General features: G+C 33.7%; 1 protein-coding gene across 6 annotated transcripts in view; it reads left to right on the top strand.

Moving 5' to 3' along the window:
• Positions 1 to 21,933, top strand: part of SSBP2 (single stranded DNA binding protein 2) — a 297,398-nt gene that overhangs the window by 220,623 nt on the left and 54,842 nt on the right. For all 6 annotated transcript variants that reach the window (XM_027100704.1, XM_027100703.1, XM_027100707.1 and 3 more), the window contains one exon: positions 8,111 to 8,170. In XM_027100704.1, coding sequence (XP_026956505.1) covers positions 8,111 to 8,170 — 60 coding nt within the window. The remainder of the gene's footprint in view (positions 1 to 8,110; positions 8,171 to 21,933) is intronic.

Below are 21,933 nucleotides of genomic sequence, written 5' to 3' on the forward strand. Positions count from 1 at the left end.
AATCACTATTTTCAACCCTGACGCCCCAGAAATAGAGAAACCTGAAAGCAGTAGGAGAGAGTACAAGACCTTCTTAGTCATCTAAATCATAAATTCTCTCATATGTTGTTGATGTAGATATTGTAATTATAACTCCGTATCATCTTGGGATCTCCAACACTTTGTTCTTTACCTACATTTATTAGGTCCTCTAGAACAGGGGTCACCAACCCCCAGGGAACCGGGCCGCACAGCAGGAGGTGAGCCACGGGTGAGCAAACGAAGCTTCATCTGTATTTACAGCCGCTCCCCATCTCTCTCATTACCGCCTGAGCTCCGCCCCCTGTCAGGTCAGCAGTGGCATTAGATTCTCATAGGAGTGTGAACCCTACTGTGAACTGTGCATGCGAGGGATCTAGGTTGCACGCTCCTTGTGAGAATCTAAAGCCTGATGATCTGAGGTGGAACTGAGGCAGTGATGCTGGCACTGGGGAGCGGCTGCAAATACAGATTATCATTAGCAGAGAGGTTTGACTGCACAGAGACCATAATAAATCAGTTGCTTGCAGGCTCATATCAAAACCTCATCAGTGAGTGGCAAGTGAAAACAAGCTCAGGGCTCCCACTGATTCTGCATTATGGTGACTTGTATAATTACTTCATTATATATTACAATGTAATAATAATAGAAATAAAGTGCATAGTAAATGTAATGCCCTTGAATCATCCCAAAACCATCCTTCTACCCCCCCAACTCCCCCCACCCCCAGGTCCTTGGAAAAATTGTCTTCCATGAAACTGGTCCCTGCTGCCAAAAAGGTTGGAGACTGCTGCTCTAGAAGACATAATTTATCCTATATAAGCAAGCTGAATTTTCCCCTCTATACATATAAGCATTTTCTCATTAGACAACCAGATACACTATGCCAGAACTGTGCCTTACCCTTTGCAATATCAATAGATGCTACCTATTTTTAACAAGACACATAAATTGGCCAGGTGAGATTTTATACAAGAGAACCAAACTTTATTACACCTTTTGCTGGTTTATAGAGTCTTCCATCAATGTTGTTCACTCACTCAATCAATGACCCAGCTATGGAAACAGCCAAGTATTTATTGAATGCGACTCTGTACATTCTCTCTTAGAATGTGCTAACTGCTTCCTTCCCTTCCTCCAGAACCTCATTACAAGTTGTCACATTATAATGAACAGCTTGATTACAATCATAATACTCTTCTAATAATACCACATCCATGTACCACCATTCCTAACCCATCTTCTATTCCCTTCCAGTATTTGACTTAAAAACAAAAATAAATGAACTAAAGACAACATATATTATCAAAACTCTACCAAAAATATTCAAGAAGAGAGAGATAGAGCTTACTAAATTTATTTTATATTTCAGTTGTTGAATTTCTTTTCATCTGGTGAATCAAGAGCACATGCTAATTAGTGTTTTATGTGCAAATTAACTTGATTACCTGAAATACCACTGTCTTTTCAGCTTTTCATGGTTGTGTGGTAACAAAGGTAAAGAATTCTACATTAAGTGAATGGTTGCAAGGTTGCTGGGGGTGCCTAGGAGGAAATGCCAAGTCAGGCAATTTATTTATGGTCAGTTAGTCATAAGAATGAAGTATGTGTACCTGCCTTTATTCTATAAAGGTATTACTATAGTCGGATGTTATATAGCTCTAAGAAAACTAAAGTGGCAGTTAAGGAATTTGGTCTTTGGTTTTCTTTTACATAAAATAAGGAGGTTGACCTAGTTAACTCTACAAACTTTTTGCTGTAAAATGTGTCAAAAAGGTATATTGGAATAAAATTCTATAAGTCAGATTTTATTATAATTGTACAATACAGAACTTGTAAAAACTTCACTTGAGTAGTTTTGTGAAGTCATTTTTTTAAGTGTGTATTTCTTTTTTAGACTGTTTTGTAAGTTCATGTTTTCTCAAACTTGGTAATTGTGTATTTCTATGTCATTTAAAAACTACTGTTTTTTCAAAAATAGAAGCAAATTTCACATGAACAGTTTTGTACTCGAAAAAGTTCAGTTACTTTAAATTGTAGAACATATCTCAGACTTCTAAATTTTCAGAATGTAAACTGTCCTAAATGTTACATTTGTTCATTCTAAAGAACTTAGTATTATTCTTTTCATCATTGATTTGTTCTAAATTTGTCCTAAATAAAATAAAATGTAGTATATAGAAAATACTTAAGTATAAAATTGGCATTTTAAAGAAGATTTTACTTTTTAGTGATTTTAAATTTTCTTTATTATCAACCTGCTCTTAAAGACCAAGATTTAAAGAGTTTCTAAAGCCATGTTGAAATCTTTAAAATAAGATATAGGGTGATTTATACACTGCTGCCATCAATTTTAAGGATTCTTAGAAATATCAGTTTTATTTTATGGATTGATTACCATAACATTAAGGTACTTGTTCTGATCTGGTTTCATGTCCTTTCCTCTGAAGTGGGTTCCCTTCATATCAAGGCACACATTACGCTGCAGTGTGCTGAATCCTCTATGAGAATAGTGTGCTCAGGAAATGGAGGGAAAAGAGCCTATAGAGACTCCTTAAAGAGGAAGTGACATTCCGGCCCCTGGAGGATTAGTAGATGTTTACTTGGCATAGAAAGGAGAATACTGAGTTATTTCAAGAAAAATTGTGGTATTGATAAATCATATTTATGCTTTCTGGAAACTATTAAAATGTTAGAAAATATTAGTAAAGTTAACATTTGAGCAATGTGTCATTTAAGATGTACAGTTTGATCATATATATATGTGAAAAGAAGTTAGGGCTTTAAATGGTTCTTATCACCTGTAATTTCAGAATGGGTAAATTATTTATAAAATAATTCCATTGGTGGGGTCTGGGATCTTCAGAGAAGGAAAGATGAGAAAGAACTTCTTCCTTCTAAATCTTAGAGAATTGAGATAAAGCACTAACAGTTTATGAAGATGAAATAAGAAGAGGGAGACTACTACTTTCCACTAGCAGAAATGGCAAAGAATAAAGGAAAATCTCTCTTTTAGGAAAGCAGAAGTTTAATATTTCATGAATAATTCTTGATATAATGGAAAATAATAATCCTTTAAGACTGAATGATGTTCATTCTGAAATAAATTATGATTCTAAATGAGTGTGATTTTTTTCTCTAAAAGACTACTTGGAGGAAATGGGCTGGACGTTTAGTTTATATTTCTATTAGAGTTTTTTTCCTTTCATTTAGTCATCAAATATTTATTGATTTTCTGTCTTTGTATACGTTTTTATTGATTGCACTTTGGTTTATCCCATTCATTTTAAGTAGATAACTGAAACATGTAGAAATGAGAATTTATGCCTATAAATGTATTTCCATATGTCAGGGTACTAACTGTGCTACTCAGTTTATCTTGTGTATTATAAAGAACCTTTGTCCATGAGTTTTGCCTAATTTGGAAAACTTTTTTAAAAGCCTAGCCTTGATTTTTAGTCATTCATAGCACTACATGTTCTGTCAAGTAGGGATGATGTAATATGACTTCTGAGGGAAGGCACCAGGTTGAAATATTATTTTCTTTGGGTTTTCATTGATATTTGCCATTTGGTGAAGAGAATATTTTATTTCTTCCAGATTAGTGGACCGTAGAAAATAGTTTTTCCAGAACATTGTTTCTCCTATTAATTACAAGACTGTGAACCTTGAAAAATCCTAAGCAGAGGGCAGTGATCTTCATCTGCTTTGTTCACTGATATGTCCCACCATCTAGAACAGTGCCTTTGTGGGTGCCTAATAAATATTTGTTGAATGAACAAATCTCTAGCATGCCTTTTAATCAGTAAGTGCAGCTTTTTTATTCTATTGGCCTTTGATCTGAACAAAGGGCATCATTGTTGGAGTATTTTTTTTCTTTTTCTTTTTCTTTTTCTCTGGAAAGCATGGGAATAAGCTTCTCTAGCTCCTTGATAAAGATAGCTTGTGCCTTAGGAACATAGACTGATATCACCCACACACACTTCAAATATTTATAGCTATTTACAGTATGCTAATCTTTATACTTAAGGGTAATGCTGGAAATAATTAACATGGAATCATGGTTTTTTTTTTTTTTTTTAAAGAATCAAGTATTATTCTTTATTATACCAATTGACCACTATGTGGATGCAGATTCAAAATTAGGAAATAATACAAATTAGTATAAACTATATTTTAAATGGCCTTTTATGAAATATTAAAAAGAAGTAAAAATATTCCAAGTAACTGGAAATTGTAGAGTTAAACTACCTATTCTACTAGCATTAATATTTTTTTGTTTTTGTTTTTGTTTTTTTATTTTTTTCACACACACAGTGTATTTTATTTTTACAAGAGGTAAATAAACTGACACCAAGCATTGTAAATGGATGACCACAACAAAACCAACAATGATTGCAATTACCAAACACGAAACACACTCATACCATGTCATAATATTGACATTCAGTATCATGGGGGTTTTAAATTATTATTTCCCAAGAGACTGCTGAGATCATCTTGTCCAACTCTCTCATTTTAAGGTTGGGAAAACTAAAGCCCTAAAGGCTTTTAATTTAGGGTCCCTCTGCTAATTAGTGGTGGTGCAAAAACTAGAATCCAGGCCTTTGACTCCCAGTCAAATGTTTTGTCCACACACATTATAAATAACTTTTTAGCCCATTTTTCAAGGGGAAGGCTTTTTCCATTTTAAAATATTGATTCATCATTCTGACACCCTCATGCACATATTTTGATCCCCAAACTATTAAAAAAATTTTCCCCAAGTATTATGAGTAAGTATACTTTCATAGCTAAGGGCTCTTTTGAGGAACCTGTTCTTCCCAGGTTATCAACGCAGAGAGTACTGAAGGTCTGTCGATAGATGTACTTTATAATATCAGTAAGTATACTTTATAATATCAGTATGTAATCTCTTAGATTAGCATTTTACCATAAAAGAATTTAAACTTGTTGTAATACCTTAAATTATATTTGAAAGCAAATTGACTTCTGAATAGTGAAATACAGAATATTAGTAGAATATTCTCATTTGCTAACATGAAAACTCTTTTGGGTTCTGTTGCTGTGGCTATACCTCAACAGGTAGGCAGCTGAGACCTAGGTGGTTAACCGGATATCTTAAGAATCAATCTGAATATTAAGAGCTTATAACAGCACTAATTTGATATTAAAATGCTTTAACCATAATAATGTTTATATTTTAGGGAAAAGTAGTCGTTTTTTATCTAAACTAACTAGATTTTTGTTATTTTTTGCTTTAATTGTATAGCTATAGATTGATAAATAGAAGTGGTTTTCTTCCTTTTTTTTTGGCTAAAAAAATTTTTGAACTTCTGGAGGAGGGCAAACAAGAGGAAATAAATTAAAAAGAGACTCTTTCTCTCTCACAATCTTATTCCATAGGGGACTACAGGTTCGCAACTACCACATGCACTGCCTCTCCCTCTTAGTAGTCCCTTGATGGGGCCTCATGGTCAGATAGGAGAATACAACAGTCCTGTTAAAATACATTTATTCACAATGCCATTGATTAGAGAAAAATTTTCTCTTTTCAAATAGTCCATTTATATTAACACTATTACATTATTTTACATTCAGAGGAACATACAAATCTCAAATGCCCTGTTTCAAATAAGGTACATTTCAAGGTTATCAGTATTTAGTAGTGTTTTAATACTTTCTACCTTGTATTCCATTTTGAAGTGATTTTATTATAGACAGGAATTATCAGTAACCTATTTTTATGTCTCCATGCCTCAAACACTAAATTGATATTGTACTTGGGCTTAGTGACTATGTCATAAAACATCACTTTGTGAAAGAAAGGCAACCATTCCAAAATCAGTGACACGATATTTAATTAAATTTTTTAAGTGAGTCCAGAATTTATAAGACAGTTTCATAAACGAAATTAGGTGGTTAGAAAAGTAGCAGAGGGAGTGTGAGTTTTGGGATGAGCTTCCCAGTTGACAGTATAGTTAACTAATTAATCCAATTTAGAGCTTCAGAAATGATGAGAGTCAACTTTAATCAAATGTGTGAAAACTAAACATTTTTTAAATGTTTAAACTGGAAAATCCACTTAAGTTTTATCAGCTGAAGGTGACACTATTACCTGAATAATCTACTGTTTCTGTCCATTTAAAATGATCTCCTAGGAATATGTTAACATATAAGAACACAGCAAGTAAAAACTCAAATTGTTTAATTCTAAAGTTCTTCTTGTTGGTTTGTCAGACCCTCCAAAAGATATTATAGAAAAGTCTATAGCACATAAATTTGCTAGAATTTTATTTTTCAGCTGCTGCTTTTAAAATAGCCCTAGAACTGCAGGCCTAATTTCTAAAAATATTTTTAGAAAATTCATTATAAATGTGGAATTTAATTATGTAAAGTACTATAGATTTGGCTTGCCCAAGCCTTTGGTAAATTGATTCTTAATTTATATTAATTCATTCTTAATATTTTACTTAATATTCAACCCTTTAGAGTTGATAATTTGCTTATATTACATGTAATTATGTATTATAATTAAACAAAATTATATTTTTCTATAAAAATGGAATTTTGAATAATTTTAGGAATAAACTTAAAAATAAAAATTGTGCCCAAATCTGAGTGATCAAAAATATTCTCCTTCCACTCATCATTGGACAATCACTAAATGATACTTTTAGCATATTTTTCAGACAGTTTCAGGACTGACAGAATCAGCACATCTTAGCAGCCTCTGATTCATCTAACAAGATAAATTGACTTGAGTTTTAATATAAGGCCATTTTTTTTCTTCTGGACTTCTGGAGGAGGGCATACAAGAGGAAATAAATTTAAAATATAACATATACACACTACTATATATAAAATAGATAAACAACCAGGACTTGCTATATAGCACAGGGAACTATATTCAATATTTTGTAATAACCTATAATGGAAAATAATATGAAAAAGAATAGTGGGAGGGAGGGAGACGCAAGAGAGAAGAGATATGAGAACATATGTATATATATAACTGATTCACTTTGTTATAAAGCAGAAACTAACACACCATTGTAAAGCAATTATACTCCAATAAAGATGTAAAAAAAAATAGATAACTAATACGGAATTACTGTATAGCACAGGGACTCTACTAAATACGCTGTAATGGGCTATATAGGAAAAGAATCTTAAAAAAGAGTGGATATTGTATATGTATAACAGATTCACTTTGCTGTGCACCTGAAACTACCACAACATTGTAAATCAACTATACTCCAATAAAAATTTTTAAAAAAAGAATATATATATATATGTGTGTCTATATTTTTATATATATATATATATATATATATGTCTGTGTGTGTATATGTATATATATAATGGAATCACTTTGCTGTACACCTGAAACTAATGCAACATTGTTAATTATACTTCAATAAAAAATGGTTATTAAAAAAAGTACACACCTCATAGTCTGCTAGGCTCAAAATATGCAAAGAAATTTCAATTTTAAAATGTATAATCGATTTTGAATTATAACAAACCCTTAATGAAAGAAAGCCAAAGCTCTCCTAACCACAAATGTCCCTTGGAAAAGAAATTTCTTTACCATTTTAAATGGAACTACAAAAGAAAAGATGAAGAAATTTGGCAACTTTAAAATTATTAGAGGAAAATTATAACCGAATTGGGTAATTCAGTCAAAATTATTAGAGGAAAGTGATAACTGAATTGGGTAATTCAGAATCCAGTTTGTATAATAATGTAGCCAGTGATCCTCTTCCTGAAGTCTTTACTAAGATTCAATTGCCTAAATTTCTTAGTCTTACTTTTTGCCAATTAGATAGCATTAAAATTTTTTTTTGCTAGTTACTTTAGTCATCTTCGATTTTTTTATGATTTCTTTGGAATTTTTCCAGATATTCTACAAAGTAAAAAATAGGATGGTAATTTTTGTTAAAAGCTTTTATTCTACTGAAATCAGCCACATAAGTAAATTTGATTTATGTTTTGTATAATTCAAAAATTCTTAAAAGCAGTTTATTTTCAGATCTGTATTTTACATTGTTTTTTTGTTTTGTTTATTTGTTTGTTTTACTTCAATAGCCTTTTATGTCACCTCGGTACCCTGGAGGTCCAAGGCCCCCACTGAGGATACCTAACCAGGTAAGATTTGTGTGTGCTATTTAAGTTTGGTGGGTTTTTGTTGCGTTTTTTTTTTAAGAGTCAATAAAGATCTTGAAAATGTCACATATTTCTCTCCTATAAAAATGTGAAATTATTCTGCATCCCATTTTATGCTACTTCTAGTGATGTATAACCTACATTAAGGGTTGGCAAACTATAGCCCATAGTTTGGCTGACTTTTTGTAAATAAAATTTTATTGGAACGCTGCCACATTCATTCATTTATGTATTGTCTATGGCTTCTTTTACACTGCAATAGCAGATTTGAGTGATCATGATGGAGACCATAGGTGGCCTGCAACCCTGAAATATTTACTGTCTAGATCTTAACAGAAAAAAGTTTGCTGACCCTTGGAGTCTACCATATACTTTGAAGCTACCTTTCAAAATATATATAATTTTGGTAAATGCAGATTATACTGTGAAGGATGGCAGTAAAATTTTCTATGAACATACTTAAGCTTATTTTTATATTATATAGTTACAATAACATGGCTGTAACATACCAATTTTGCCCAATTATAGTGGCATATCAAGCATATAATTAGCTGCTTCTAGAAGGGTTAGATCTATTAATAGTTAACAGTAGATCATCCAACTATCTTTATCTACAAGAGCTCTGCGATTTCACAGACTTTCGTCCTCAGATAGTTTATCAATAACATAAATACTTATTTGCTAAAGAGAATAAAGCACAATTTTTACTTGCAGGTAGCTTATAGTTTAGGTTTAGAATAGAGACAACGTGCATGTGTGTGTATATATATATACATATATAAATAACACAAGAAGAAATTAAATGCTTAACCATATGGAATATTAATGTCAAGATGATTGTTTTGTCACTTTCTTTGTTTTTGTATACATCATTTTCCCAGATTTAAAGTAAACCCTGGTTTATTATTTTTATCACAATAAAATCTTTTTCATTTTTTAAAAATTTCCACTTCCTTCCTGACCAAAAAATGGAACAAGAAAGCTGTGCTTACTTTGATAGTACATTCGATAGAAATAGAGTTTTCCTTCTCCTCTCCTAACTCTTACTGAAATTATGCAGTGTCCTTGAAGTGTCCCAATTGCTGGTGTTCTCTGCTTCTAATGCACAGCAAAGAGTGCCAGCACCCACATCCACCCCCAGGGGAGAACTCTAAGCAGGCAGCAGTGCTGGGTCATCTCATGGTTACAGGGCTAGAAGTCCTCACATTAGCAGCTGGAGGAGTTTTCTCCTTCAGACTGAAAATGCATTCGGTACATAGGGCCAGGGAAACATGGCATGAAATAGGAAAAAGAAGTGCATGGATGCCAAGGGTTTCAACATATGGGAGTTTTATTTTCTCTGTGGGTGAACCTATATGTATTGACAGTCAGATCTGCTTATAGGTGCCTGAGTCTTTTAAATTTCCTTTTCTAAGGACAGAAAGTTGTATCTTTCATTGCAGTCTTCATGGTGTTTCAGACATACCATTCATAGCTTTATGTATTTTGTAGATATAAGAGGTTTGTGAAAATCTCCATTAGGGAAATGTGAATTTCTTGTACAAGCATGTGAGAATTTTTCTGATTCCATTTATTGCATATGAATAATGAAAATCTCATAGAGTTATTGTAATTGCATCCATTTGACAGTGTTGAAATGCCTGCTATGTATAAGATACTAAGTTCCACACCTAAAGAAATTGACAAAATGAAAGACACTTTTAGGAAGAATGGGTTAGTGGTAGAAATGTGGAATTGTAAATCTAGGTTGTTTGAAAAATTTTTTAAGAACAACAACCTTTGGATTTTTAAAAGAGGCAATTAAAAAGTTAAAGGTAATAAAGAGTTATGATACAGGTTCTTTCTCCTCAAGAGTTTTAAACAGTCTTTACCTAAGTATATTTTAAAATAATTGTACTCTTCTATGAGTGGCCCTTTTTTGCCCCCCTCCCCATATATAGTTAAGCTTCATTAATCCAAACATCTGTCTTTCAAATTTATAATAATTTACATTTATACTATTTTTTAAAGAATTTTGAGCAAACTGTTAAATATTTCCTAAAACAATGTTTACACTATTAACTATTTAGTAGCATGACCTTTTCAAACAACAAAACATTTCTTCAATTTCATTATGTAGTCATTAAAGTAGAATTGGAAAAGCTATTTTTGTGATTAATTGGAATGATGTATATAAAAACAAATGTTAAAGTTTTTATTTAGTCTATTTTAAATGATCATAAACTAATAAAATTTTCTTTTATTGGTATATTGTATCTAAGAAAATAAAAAGTATGCTATTAACTTCTTCAGTGGTGTTGACTAGTCATTTTGAATATGTAAAAGACAATCCTTTAATAAACAGCTTCTCCAGAATTTATAATTACTAATGATTAGACTATAATTTTTAAGTACAAGTAGATTTGGTTTTCATGGGTCTGAACTAAATCCACAATGGCTTACTTATACTGTTTATATATTTATGGACTGGGTATTTGGGACATGGTATCAAATCACTATGCCCAAAAAATGCAAGAAAGGGTAATAGTATCTAAAATTATGAAAGCAAAGTAAAATTACAAAAATCTGCAATGTTGCAAAGAATAAATATCTATGAGAGAACACATGAAATATAGAAATTACACCGGAATTGGTTCAACTGTCAGAATAGGTTGGTGGTGTTGAAGTATCCATAAACTGGAGGTCTTTATCCTTCTCATAGATAAAATGTTTAATCTGAAAAATTCACAGTGTTCATACAACGCTATGCTAAGAAAACCAAGACAGCCAAAAATATAGAGACTGTTAATGAGTGACACCAAGAATAAACTATTGATTTATTGACCCTATAGAATTGGAATTTCTCACCATTCCTGAAACTCTATAAACAGGTGTGTGAATTGAGGTAACATAGTGAATGCTGTTGACCATTTTATATTCTAAAGCTGATTTTGACATTCTAAAAGCACACTGCACCTGACCATTCTACTGAAAGTCTCGAAGATATTTGTCCAATAATAGATGAATGAGTGGTTAAATAAATTATAGTATATCCAAATGGTGAAATAGTATGCAGCTATTAAAAGGTATGTTACAGGATTAAATTTATTGATATGACAGAATGTTTATGATCTATTACCAAATGTAAAAAAGGCACAAACCTGTGTGGTATGTCACCTTTACCATATATCACTGTACAAACTCAGTTCTTCCACTCCACACCCCCCCCAACATGCGCATGCACGCGCGCGCGCGCGCGCACACACACACACACACACACACACACACACACACACACACCAAAAAGACTGTAAGGGACTTATCCTTTATTTCTGGCTGATAGGATTATGAGTGATTTCTTTTTTTATTTCTGTATTTTTAAAGTTTGCATAGAACAGGAATTTTATTTGTGACTGGATAAAGACATTATTAGTTAATTATATATGTAAATGAAAGTACAGATATTTTATTCTTCTGGTTATTCAGTATATGAGATTATTCTTTGTTAATACTGAATGTATAGTTCTTACTATACATGACAAAATGAAAAACAATGGATGTTAAGGATAGGCAAATCTTGAGAAGACTATTCTTCACTTTTCAGATAGGGAAAAGTCAGCAAGCATTTGAGCAGAAAAAAAAAAAACATGTTGTTGGGACATTTACTCATATACTGAAAATAAATGTACTGTATCCCCCCCATATAACCAAGGTACCTATATTTTAAACATACTGCACTTACTCTTCCTTACATGTTCTGTTTTTCAGAATAAATGCTATTTAGCATGTCCTTTCCCAGTAATTCTGTCTTTGTAAAATATTTCATATGTAGAATTTGACTTTTATTTAATGATATCAATATGAAAACATGAGAAGGACTTCAGCTGCATAAAGAGAATTAAGTTCTACATTCAGTAAATGATAGGAGTCTTATAGCTGAAATCGTAAAGAAGACTGTAGTAAATCTCTATTGTGTTAATTACACTGTTAAAGTATTTAAATTATTATTTGAAATCCAGTGAAACACAATGAAAAATATATTATTTTCTTTTGACTTTGAATTATGACCATGTCCTGGGATATATGTCTTTTCCAATTATTTTCTGCCTTTTGTAGGACAAAGGAAATTAACAAATTCAAAATCTCTGGCAAAGAAGAAATTCATTCTCCTTCCCAAATCAAGAAAAATTTACATAGTGAACACTGTGCTGTCTTACTCAATTTAAGTTAGCAGTATATCGGGCTTTTTGGTACAATGTTTACTTCTTTTGCCAAACTGCATCTCATTATTTTACAGCCATTTTGTCAAAGATATTCCCTTTTTGGACATAAGCCAATACCAAAAAAATGCGTTGCCATATATATGATTGGAAACTTCATAGGGCTGTACAAAAATCACTCTCAGAAATAGTCATTCAACAAAAATTTGTTGAGGTTTACTATTTGCGAGGCACCATTCTCCATGGGGGATACATCAGAAAACAAATGAGAATCCCTGTCTCATGGAACTGGCGTTCTAAAGCAGCAGTGCCCAACAACTTTCTGGGAAGAGAGAAATGTTCCATATCTGCACTGTCATATGCAGTAGCTCTAGTACTTTGAGGACCTTTGAGCACTTGAAATGTGGCTAGTGTGACTGAGGAATCGAATTTTTAACTTTATTAATTTTAATTTAAATAACCACATGTGACAAAGGGCTACTATATTGGACAGTGCAGTTACAGTGGTTGAGATACAGAAAAAAGAAAAATAAATAAGTAAATATATATGTCAAATGGTGAATTGTAATTTGGAGACAAATATCTTTCCAACCTGAATGTCACATTTCTGAATTTTAATATCTTTTCTACTGATATTGCCTTTTTACAGGAAAAAAAAAATGTAACAGTGCTATTGCTGGCAGGACCTCAATGTGTCAAGCATCTTAGATCCAAATGCCAGCAAAGCCCAGCAATGTATGACTTTGAGCAAGTCACTTAACCTTTCTGGGACTTGCTTTTCTTACAGGTAAAATGAGAGTGGACTCCTGTATTTCTAAAATCCCTTCTAGTTCCAAAATTTCTTAATTATTTGATTCTACTTCATTTCATGTAATTGAGGGGACCCACTGAAAAATTTTGGTAGGTCAAAATTGTTAACTGAATTATATCATAAAGGCATAGATAAATTCACTATTTTTTAATCATCATTGTTTAGTCTCTGTGAGTAGATTATATACATATAATGGTATTCAAGGAAATATATACCAGAATCTTAAGATCCTAGAGGGGCTCACCATTGGAATCATATGATGAATCTTCTGTAAACTAAATGATTTTTTGTGCAGCAAGAAATTCCTTCGTTGAATTATTAATTTAAAATACTTAATAACATTTTATGTTATTTCATTTATTTTAAGTCCTAGGATTTAAGGCTTATCTGTTAGAACTTTTGGAATATGTTGATCTGATTTGAAGTCCTGGCTCTACTACTTACTGATAGTATAACCATGGACAAATTAACAAACTTACTTCTGTATTAAAACTCAGTTTCTCATCATCAAAAAGGATTTATAATAACCTCATGGGATTGTTGTAAGCACTGAGGGAAATAAATATAAAATGTTTAGCACATTTCCTGGCACAAATGTACTGGCTCACAAGTATATATTTTTGTTGATATTATGTTTGTTATTATTAAGCATTCTCATCATTAGTGTCAATTTCCCTAACAAACAGAATGAAGATCTTTTATAGAACAAAAAATGTGTGCCAAAATTTGTGACTAGTTAAACAAGTCTCAATGGAATACATTTAACATGGTGACAAATATGAGAATATATATTGACCCACAAGATGTATAAATCTGTTTATTTTTCCTGATACATATTAAAGGTTTAAAGAATCTAGTGATCGTGCTCTTTTGATGCACAAAACCATCATCTGGTCATCCCGGGACTGATGAAAATGTTTTAAAAGTTAGAGATTTGACTTACCAAAAGAAAAACACTGGCGACTAAAGAGTTAAATTTGGGTAAAGACACTCATTTTGAAAGACAACTTGACATTGATCAACATTTCTATAGGATTATGCTATGTTTTTAAGTGATAATAGCAGAAAGACTTGTCAATTGTTCTGATGTTCCAAGATAAACAGGAAAAAGTAAAATGTTGAAGAAAATGGTTTCCAGTGATAAAACATGGTGTCACCAATGAGATTTAGAAATTCACAATCAGAGTATAAAACTTGAACCACTTAGAGAATTTTAAAAAAAAGGAAGAACTTCAAAGTCACAATTGAAGATAATGTTTAGTCATACATTTTCACTCCTCCCCCTAATTCACTTCTTTATAACTTTTGACACTGTTGACCATTTCTTTCTTCTGGAAACTCCCCCTCATGCATTCTGAACTGTTGGTCCTGGTCCCCTGGCTAATTTCATACCTATTCAGTTTGTTTCCTTTCCTACCTCTTTTTGGTATTTTAAGAAAATTGTATCTTTGATTCTTTGATCTTTTTTCATCTCACTTCTTGAAATCTAGTCCATTCTTAAGACTTTACCACTGATGATTCCTAAAATTGTCCAATGAAAACTCTTTGTTTTATTCCTTCAATAAATATCTTACTCTGAGCCAAAAAGGCACAGATAGGTTTCACTCTCTGAACGTACAGTGTTGGGGATACAGAGAAGAAAACAAGCCATGATCATATATAAGTTCTATACAAGTGAGGTATAAGAATCTAGCACCAACATTCGAATTGTACAGGTCCCAGAAGAAGAAGAGAAAAAGAAAGGGACTGAGAAAATATTTGAAGAGATTATAGTTGAAAACTTCCCTAATATGGGTAAGGAATAGTTAATCAAGTCCAGGAAGCACAGAGAATCCCATACAGGATAAATCCAAGGAAAAACACGCCAAGACACATATTAATCAAACTATCAAAAATTAAATACAAACAAAAAATATTAAAAGCAGCAAGGGAAAAATAACAGACAAGGGAATCCCCATAAGGTTAACAGCTGATCTTTCAGCAGAAACTTTGCAAGCCAGAAGGGAGTGGCAGGACATATTTAAAGTGATGAAAGGCAAAAACCTACAACCAAGATTACTCTACCCAGCAAGGATCTCATTCAGATTTGATGGATAAATTAAAACCTTTACAGGCAAGCAAAAGCTAAGAGAATACAGCACCACCAAACCCACTTTACAACAAATTCTAAAGGAACTTCTCTAGGCAGGAAACACAAGAGAAGGAAAAGACTCACAATAACAAAACCAAAACAATAAAGAAAATGGTAATAGGAACATATATATCTATAAGTGCCTTAAATGTAAATGGACTAAATGCTCCCACCAAAAGACATAGACTGGCTGAATGGAAACAAAAACAAGACCCATATATATGCTGTCGACAAAAGACCCACTTCAGACCTAGGGACACATACAGACTGAAAGTGAGGGGATGGAAAAACATATTCCATGCAAATGGAAATCAAAAGAAAGCTGGAGTAACAATTCTCATATCAGACAAAATAGACTTTAAAACAAAGACTATTACAAGAGACAAAGAAGGAGACTACATAATGATCAAGGGATCAATCCAAGAAGAAGATATAACAATTGTAAATATTTATGCACCCAACATAGGAGCACATCAATACATAAGCCAAATGCTAACAGCCATAAAAGGGGAAATCAACAATAACACATTCATAGTAGGGGACTTTAACACCCCAGTTTCACCAATGGACAGATCATCCAAAATGAAAATAAATAAGGAAACACAAGCTTTAAATGATACATTAAACAAGATGGACTTAATTGATATTTATACGACATTCCATCCAAAAACAACAGAATACACATTGTTCTCAAGTGTTCCTGGAACATTCTCCAGGATAGATCATATCTTGGGTCACAAATCAAGCCTTGGTAAATTTAAGAAAATTGAAATCGTATCAAGTATCTTTTCTGACCACAATGCTATGAGACTAGATATCAAATCTGTAAAAAATACAAACACGTGGAGACTAAACAATACACTACTTAATAACCAAGAGATCACTGAAGAAATCAAAGAGGAAATCAAAAATTACCTAGAAAAAAATGACAATGAAAACATGATGACCCAAAACCTATGGGATGCAGCAAAAGCAGTTCTAAGAGGGAAGTTTATAGCACTACAACCCTACCTTAAGAAACAAGAAACATCTCAAATAAACAACCTAACCTTGCACCTAAAGCAATCAGAGAAAGAAGAACAAAAAACCCCAAAGTTAGCAGAAGGAAAGAAATCATAAAGATGAGATCAGAAATAAATGAAAAAGAAATGAAGGAAACGATAGCAAAGATCAATAAAACTAAAAGAGGTTTCTTTGAGAAGATAAACAAAATAGATAAACCATTAGCCAGACTCATCAAGAAAAAAAGGGAGAAGACTCAAATCAATAGAATTAGAAATGAAAAAGGAGAAGTAACAACTGACACTGAAGAAATACAAAGGATCATGAGAGATTACTACAAGCAACTATATGCCAATAAAATGGACTACCTGGAAGAAATGGACAAATTCTTAGAAATGCACAACCTTCCGAGACTGAACCAGGAAGAAATAGAAAATATGAACAGACCAATCCCAAGCACTGAAATTGAAACTGTGATTAAAAACCTTCCAACAAACAAAAGCCCAGGACCAGATGGCTTCACAGGTGAATTTTATCAAACATTTAGAAAAGAGCTAACACCTATCCTTCTCAAACTCTTCCAAAATATAGCAGAGTGAGGAACACTCCCAAACTCATTCTACGAGGCCACCATCACCCGGATACCAAAACCAGACAAAGATGTCACAAAGAAAGAAAACTACAGGCCAATATCACTGATGAACATAGATGCAAAAATCCTCAACAAAATACTAGCAAACAGAATCCAACAGCACATTAAAAGGATCATACACCATGATCAAGTGGGGTTTATCCCAGGAATGCAAGGATTCTTTAATATACTCAAATCAATCAATGTGTTAAACCATATTAACAAATTGAAGGAGAAAAACCATATGATCATCTCAATAGATGCAGAGAAAGCTTTTGACAAAATTCGACACCCATTTATGATAAAAACCCTGCAGAAAGTAGGCATAGAGGGAACTTACCTCAACATAATAAAGGCTATATATGACAAACGCACAGCCAACATTGTCCTCAATGGTGAAAAACTGAACCATTTCCACTAAGATCAGGAACAAGACAAGGTTGCCTACTCTCACCACTATTATTCAACATAGCTTTGGAAGTTTTAGCCACAGCAATCAGAGAAGAAAAAGAATCCAAATCGGAAAAGAAGAAGAAAAGCTGTGACTGTTGGCAGATGACATGATAGTATACATAGAGAATCCTAAAGATGCTACCAGAAAACTGCCGGAGCTAATCAATGAATTTGGTAAAGTAGCAGGATACAAAATTAATGCACAGAAATCTCTTGCATTCCTATCCACTAATGATGAAAAATCTGAAAATGAAATTAAGAAAACACTCCCATTTACCATTTCAACAAAAAGAATAAAATATCTAGGAATAAACCTACCTAAGGAGACAAACGACCTGTATACAGAAAATTATAAGACACTGATGAAAGAAATTAAAGATGATACAAATAGATGGAGAGATATACCATGTTCTTGGTTTGGTAGAATCAACATTGTCAAAGTGACTGTACTACCCAAACCACACTACAGATTCAATGAAATCCCTATCAAACTACCACTGGCATTTTTCACAGAACTAGAACAAAAAATTTCACAATTTGTATGGAAACACAAAAGACCCCGAATAGCCAAAGCAATCTTGAGAACGAAAAACGGAGCTGGAGGAATCAGGCTCCCTGACTTCAGACTATACTACAAAGCTACAGTAATCAAGACAGTATGGTACTGGCACAAAAACAGAAAGATAGATCAATGGAACAGGATAGAAAGCCCAGAGATAAACCCACGCACATATGGTCACCTTATCTTTGATAAAGGAGGCAAGAATATACAGTGGAGAAAAGACAGCCTCTTCAATACGTGGTGCCAAGGAAACTGGACAGCTATATGTAAAAGAATGAAATTAGAACACTCCCTATTACCATACACAAAATAAACTCAAAATGGATTAAAGACCTAAATGTAAGGCCAGCCACTATAAAACTCTTAGAGGAAAACATAGGCAGAACACTCTATGACATAAATCACAGCAAGATCCTTTTCGACCCACCTTCTAGGGAAATGGAAATAAAAACAAAAATAAACAAATGGGACCTAATGAAACTTCAAAGCTTTTGCACAGCAAAGGAAACCATAAAGAAGACAAAAAGACAACCCTCAGAATGGGAGAAAATATTTGCAAATGAAGCAACTGAAAAAGGATTAATCTGCAAAATTTACAAGCAGCTCATGTAGCTCAATATCAAAAAAACAAACAGCCCAATCCAAAAATGAACAGAAGACCTAAATAGACATTTTTCCAAAGAAGATATACAGATTGCCAACAAACACATGAAAGAATGCTCAACATCACTAATCATTAGAGAAATGCAAATCAAAACTAAAATGAGATATCATCTTACACCAGTCAGAATGGCCACCATCAAAAAATCTACAAACAATAAATGCTGGAGAGGGTGTGGAGAAAGGGAACCCTCTTGCACTGTTGGTGGGAATATAAATTGATACAGCCACTATGGAGAACAGTATGGAGGTTCCTTAAAAAACTAAAAATAGGGCTTCCCTGGTGGTGCAGTGGTTGAGAGTCCGCCTGCTGATGCAGGGGACACGGGTTCATACCCCGGTCTGGGAGGATCCCACATGCCGTGGAGCGGCTGGGCCCGTGAGCCATGGCCACTGAGTCTGTGCGTCTGGAGCCTGTGCTCTACAACAGGAGAGGCCACAACAGTGAGAGGCCCGCATACCGAAAAAAAAACAAAACTAAAAATAGAACTACCATACAACCCAGCAGTCCCACTACTGGGCATATACCCTGAGAAAACCATAATTCAAAGAGTCATGTATCAGAATGTTCATTGCAGCTCTCTTTACAATAGCCAGGACATGGAAGCAACCTAAGTGTTCATCAGCAGATGAATGGATAAAGATGTGGCCCGTATATACAATGGAATATTACTCAGCCATGAAAAGAAACAAAATTGAGTTATTTGTAGTGAGGTGGATGGACCTAGAGTCTGCCATACAGAGTGAAGTAAGTCAGAAAGAGAAAAACAAATACCATATGCTAACATATATATATGGAATCTAAAAAAAAGAAAAAATGGTCATGAAGAACCTATGGGCAAGATCGGAATAAAGACACAGACCTACTAGAGAATGGAATTGAGGATACAGGGAGGGGGAAGGGTAAGCTGGGAGAAAGTGAGAGAGTGTGGCATGGACATATATACACTACCAAACGTAAAATAGATAGCTAGTGGGAAGCAGCCGCATAGCACAGAGAGATCAGCTCGGTGCTTTGTATTGCGCAGGGAGATCAGCTCGGTGCTTTGTGACCACCTAGAGGGGTAGGGTAGGGAGGGTGGGAGGGAGGGAGACGCAAGAGGGAAGAGATATGGGGACATATGTATAACTGATTCACTTTGTTATAAAGCAGAAACTAACACACCATTGTAAAGTAATTATACTCCAATAAAGATGTTTAAAAAAAAAAAGAATCTATAAATGCACGTAAGAAGCCCTTACCCCCCCTGCATGCCAAGATATTCAGGGAGGCAGGGAGGAGTCATATGGTCGTGCCACATAATGGTATAAAAGATAATTATAGATAAAGAAAATTTCATTAAAGATAATGAAAGCCAGGTTTCTCACTGTTGGAGAAAATACTTACAAACATAAGAAGGAAGAAGACTGAAAATAATCCTGAGGTTTTGGATTGTAATTGGACGTGTTTGATTGGTGTTAGAGAGTATGAATTTATGGTATGTGTATGTACCATACACACACACACACACAGATAGATATAAAATTAGTCATAAATTTATGTATGTACATATATATATGTGTGCACATATACACATAGATTTTCAAGTGCAGCATTTACTGAGAGAGCCAAAAGGCAATGTACTCAACTAAGAAGGAGCACTTTGAGAACCCAGATCTTGGTGCCTAAATGCTGTCCTCCACTAGAAGGAATCAGGACCCTTTGGAGAAAGGTCTGATTCCAGAGCTAGGCCAGGAAAAGTATGAAACGAACCTGGAACATCTCATACCAGTAAGGAAATGCTCAAAATATGATGGAAATGTTTCAAAAGGACAATAGAGCCAGCTTGAAGAGCCTCCCACTGGCCAGATCTTGCATAATTTAAATATTAAAATGAATGATGACAGTAAATAGATTATAACCCTTTGATTAGAATAGTAATCCGTAAGTGTCAACGTATCAATCAGTAAGAAGGGAAAGCTGTTCCTTACAATGGAATGCCAACTAGTAAGCATAGAAAGAATGATACACATGCAGTGTTTCCATTTGGCAACTGTTACAGTGCTTAGGAGTTGTCAGTGGATGCTAAGGCTGATAAAGGATTGATGAGGAATGGGATATTAACAGTCTTGGAATAGCTCTAATACTGAATGTAACCAATTACAAAGGGGAAAAATCATGATCTAGTGTAGGACCTGGCAAACACCAACAGAATGAGATGATAAGGTTAACATCAACAGTAGTGGGATGAGTCAACATCATGTACCCTCTGATGTGATACACTGAGAAGAGTATAGCATCAGTTCTTCAGTATTCCTAAGAAAATAAGACCTGAGTCTGGGTCATGAAGAGACATCAGAGGATCATCCTGTAGAATTTAAGACTCATTCTTCAAAACTGTTCAGGCTATGATAGAGAAAGACTAAGGAAAGACCTGGAAGAGCATGAAGAGACATGACAACTAAATGCAATATGTGTTCCATGAGATCCTGGTCCCAGAAAGTAAAAAGAAACTGTTGAGACAGGTGGCAAAATTTAAATGGCGTCTGTGTGTTTTGGATGGTAGTGTTGTATCAATGGATTTCCTGACTTGAAAAGTTGTGTTGTGGTTATGTAGGAGAATATCCTTGCTTAGGGAACTAAACTCTGTGGTACTTAGAAGTGAAGAGGCATAATGTCTGCAACTTGCTCTCAAGTGGCAGATACGGTGAAATGTTAACTATTGGGCAGTCAGTGTCAGGGTATATGGGAATCCTTTGTACTGTCTGTGCAATTTTTCTGTAAGTTTGAAATTTTTAAAAATATATTTATATTTTAAAGCATATAGAAGGAGAATGTATGCCAAACTGGGATTATATGGAAGAATTTTGTTAGGAAATTATCCCTAAACTGAGATCTAAAATGTCAGAATGAGCACTTGAGGGTCTGTGACCTCCTAGAGAGACAAGAAAGTTTAGTTTTAGTTTGTGTTTAGTTTTGTTTTATTTTGCTTTTAATGGTTGGCATTTAGATATTGTTGACTGAGTACATGAATTGAAAAATCTGAAAGGAGTTTGGTATAACTGGAAGTTGGAATGTCAGCTTGGCAGTAGCAAGAAATTAGGCTGGAAAGGTAAGCAGGAAATAGGTCATTTAGTAGGAGATCAATAAATTGACATTGAGTGTGCTTGTAAACAAAAAAATCAAAGGATTACAAAAATGGCTTGAAAAATGGCAGTTCTCTACTGCATCCCAATGATAACAACTAGCGAAACAGTTCTGGTCTGGATAAATAAATTATTTAGTATGAAATTTCCCTTGAAATATTTGAAATTTT

The sequence above is a fragment of the Aethalodelphis obliquidens genome, unplaced genomic scaffold (assembly GCF_003676395.1).
Source record: "Aethalodelphis obliquidens isolate GAN/ISIS:26980383/991018 unplaced genomic scaffold, ASM367639v1 scaffold4, whole genome shotgun sequence".
Lineage (NCBI taxonomy): Eukaryota > Metazoa > Chordata > Mammalia > Artiodactyla > Delphinidae > Aethalodelphis > Aethalodelphis obliquidens.